Here is a 3,196-nt window from a genome sequence, read left to right on the forward strand (position 1 = left end):
GGTGCTGACCCGGCTGGGCTCCTCCCGTCCCCAGTAGCACGTGGGAAGCCAGCTTCAGCTGCGTGCTGCTCCAGATGGGACAGACCCGCTCGGGTCGGCACCAGGCAGCAGAAGCGGTGGCGGAGCCATGTGCCACTCGGGACTGACCAGTGCGGGCAGGGGGAAAGTGCAGCTGAGCCCCTGCTGCTCTGGCTGGGCTCATCCTGAGGTTCATTTCATGTTTATGAAATGTTTGGAGAGCCCCACATAGATGCACTGCATAGAAATGCAAAATATATTTTGACTTATTTGGTTGGCACCTTGGGCTGAGATTTTCAAAGCTGAGTCAAAAGGCCAACTTCCATTAAAATGAATGAAATTTAGAGGGCTCCAAATCCTTTATGACAACTTTGTAACATGCCTATCTACCCCTTTTTGCAAATCTCAGCCATAGTTTGGAAGCTCAGCCAAAGAACATAAGAGCTTCTGAACATAAGAGCATAAAAAGTGCCATGCTTGGTCAGCCCCGTGGTCCATCCAGCTCAGTATCCTGTCCCGAACAGTGGCAGAGGTGGATGCTATAGAGGGAGAGTTTTGAACTGGTTATTTAGACCCATTTCCTTGTCACTTTCTGCAGTGTCATTGGTTTACATCACTTCTTGATGTGATACCACTTCCTGTGAGGTCTTTGAATATGGCTCGCCGGCCCACGGGGTGATAAAAAGTTCGTGATCCGGCCCCACATTCAAAAAGGTTGGACACCCCTGATCTAGTACCTTTTAAAATACTTGTCTGTTGTGATTTTTAGCTTCCAGTATGGCTGACTGTGATCATATCCCACCAAAGTTGGCACAAGGATCTGAAGTCTAAAGATGGTTCTATCTTTTCAGGTTCCTTGGCCAGCTCAGTCTTTGATCCCATGCGGGCTCTGGTGGGGGCTTCAGGAGGAGTCTACGCCCTGATTGGAGGCTACTTTATGAACATATTAGTGGTAAGGACATGACTAATAATGCACAAAAAGTATCCATACTTTCTAGTACTTAGGCTTTTTTGTTTAAAAAGCTCAAATGTTGCTCCCCAAAGAAGAATAATTGAGGGAGAACCGCTACAGAGGTACAGTCTGATTTGAATGTGTTGATCTGGGTGTGACCTTGCAGAATCAAAGCTTTATAGATATTTTCCTTTATCAGCAAAGAAAACTAGGGCTAGAGACAGACTTAACATTAGGAGTGTTTCAGAAATGGTTAGCTGCCAGACAGATATACAGCACTCGGATAAGAGGATATTTTTAGTAACTCTTCACTGATTTATATGGAAGGACACTGTTGCTTTTGCTTTAAAAAAATTATGTGAAAGAAGAGAACAACCGCGGCCTATTGGATTACGTTCTAAACTTGTTTGAACTCAGGCATAGCTGTTTCCCTCTGGTTCAAATTCTCCAGCTATAAAATGAGAATTGTTATATTAGTGTTTGAAAGGTGTTGTAGGAATGTGGAAATGTCTTAGTGTCTTTAGATATATTGTTGCACACAGTTTTGTCTGTCTGTTGTGCAATGGATTAATCATTCTTCCCCCCCCTTCTCTCTCTTCAAGAACTTCAGAGAAATGATTCCTTTGTTTGGTGTCTTCAGATTGGTCTTCATCGTGTCTATAGGTAACGTTGATGTCATTAATTTGGTCTGTCAGGATAAAGACTGTATGTAATAAATACACTATTAAACTCATGCATAGACACATTCCCACCTGGAGCCCAAAATACCAACTGGTCAGGGACTTACTAATTCCCCTCGCGTTTCGCTGGAGATCTGAATTCAGTGCAATTCAGTGCGTTTCTTGCATTTTGTTTAAATTAAAGTATAAATAAATCTGAGTCTTAAACTGTTCTGTGTCTTTGGCACTTCTAAATATTAAATGTATGGTACAAAGCTGTGCATGATGCTTTACAAAATACTGATTTGAATAGCTTCCTTCTAGCAGGGCCAACTTTGGCCAGAATTAGAATCTTGTAATAGACAGCAGTATTTATCCAGTCTGCCTTTTTTAAGATGCTGAATTTCACTCAAAATTTGACTTTCAATTCTGAGTGAAGCAGACTCTAGTTTGTATATTAGTGTTCTGGGTACCACCTGAAAGGTGGTTCTCTGTTTTAAACCCATTGTTTTGATGTTGCTCTAAAAAAGCCTGCCAATTCGAATAACCAATCCAAGGCTCTCTGTTTTGTTTTCTTAGTTGGAACAGATGTTGGATTTGCTCTCTACAGAAGATTTATAGCCCCTGTGAATGGACCACAAGTAAGTGCATTCTTAAGAAACATAATTTGGAATTATGCAAGCCCTAGGAAAGCATACTTAGTGTTACAGCATTGACTACAGACTATCAAGTATTGGAATTGAGTAGAAACAAAACAAGTACTCCTAATTAAAACATTGGCATTTCATTTTCCTGAAGAAACAAATGAGGGATGAACAAAGGTAAATTGGTTGACGGTAAACTTGAGAAATTACAATTCCTTCGTTCACCAGAACTCTGTTTTCCTGGCTTTTGGAGACCATCCATCAATTCCCAAGGAATCTAAAGAAATTATAGGATGATGTGAAAGCCAGGAAAACTTGAGACACGAGCATATCTAATTCAGTAGTTGTAACACATCCATTGCTTTGATTTCATCCAATAAGAGCTTTGACTTCCAGCCATGCTAATTGTCGCAAGGGTGACAATTGGTATCGTGCATTGTATAAGATTGGTTATTTCTAGTTTGAATAGCTGCACTTCAGTTACGGATCGTGAGCGAGTATAAATTAAAGATCTCGGGTCAGTAGGACTAGCATGTTCTGCTAGAGATTCTTGGTTTAGATGGCAGATGGTCATGGCCCACACTGAGTGACAATACACATCACGCGCTTGTAGTTAACATGATGTGTTTGCTCCAGGATGGATGTATCTCTTGGCAACAGCGTTAATTCCTTGTATTCATCTGCATTTAACATGCTTGAAAATGTGAAAGCTCTGTTATGATTCATCAACGTGGAAGGAATATTGCCAAACCAAACCTGCCTTTTGAACTGTATCTTAAAATGATTGTTTTGGAATCTCTCCATCATAAATATTGATAAATGTCTCCTTTTCTAAGAAGCAATCACATAATCTTGTTAGAGCCTGGTATCTGGTTGCAAAAACAGTAGGGGGAGCACAAGTTATTTTAACGTTTCTGGCTCTT

At 41.0% G+C, this 3,196-nt stretch overlaps 1 protein-coding gene across 5 annotated transcripts in view; it reads left to right on the plus strand.

Moving 5' to 3' along the window:
• The window catches only part of RHBDL2 (rhomboid like 2), an 11,765-nt gene that overhangs the window by 7,446 nt on the left and 1,123 nt on the right, over positions 1-3,196 (plus strand). For all 5 annotated transcript variants that reach the window (XM_006031905.3, XM_025213573.1, XM_025213572.1 and 2 more), the window contains exons 5-7: positions 870-970; positions 1,573-1,633; positions 2,209-2,270. In XM_006031905.3, coding sequence (XP_006031967.1) covers positions 870-970; positions 1,573-1,633; positions 2,209-2,270 — 224 coding nt within the window. The remainder of the gene's footprint in view (positions 1-869; positions 971-1,572; positions 1,634-2,208; positions 2,271-3,196) is intronic.

Source organism: Alligator sinensis, unplaced genomic scaffold, assembly GCF_000455745.1.
Source record: "Alligator sinensis unplaced genomic scaffold, ASM45574v1 scaffold1123_1, whole genome shotgun sequence".
NCBI classification, from domain to species: domain Eukaryota; kingdom Metazoa; phylum Chordata; order Crocodylia; family Alligatoridae; genus Alligator; species Alligator sinensis.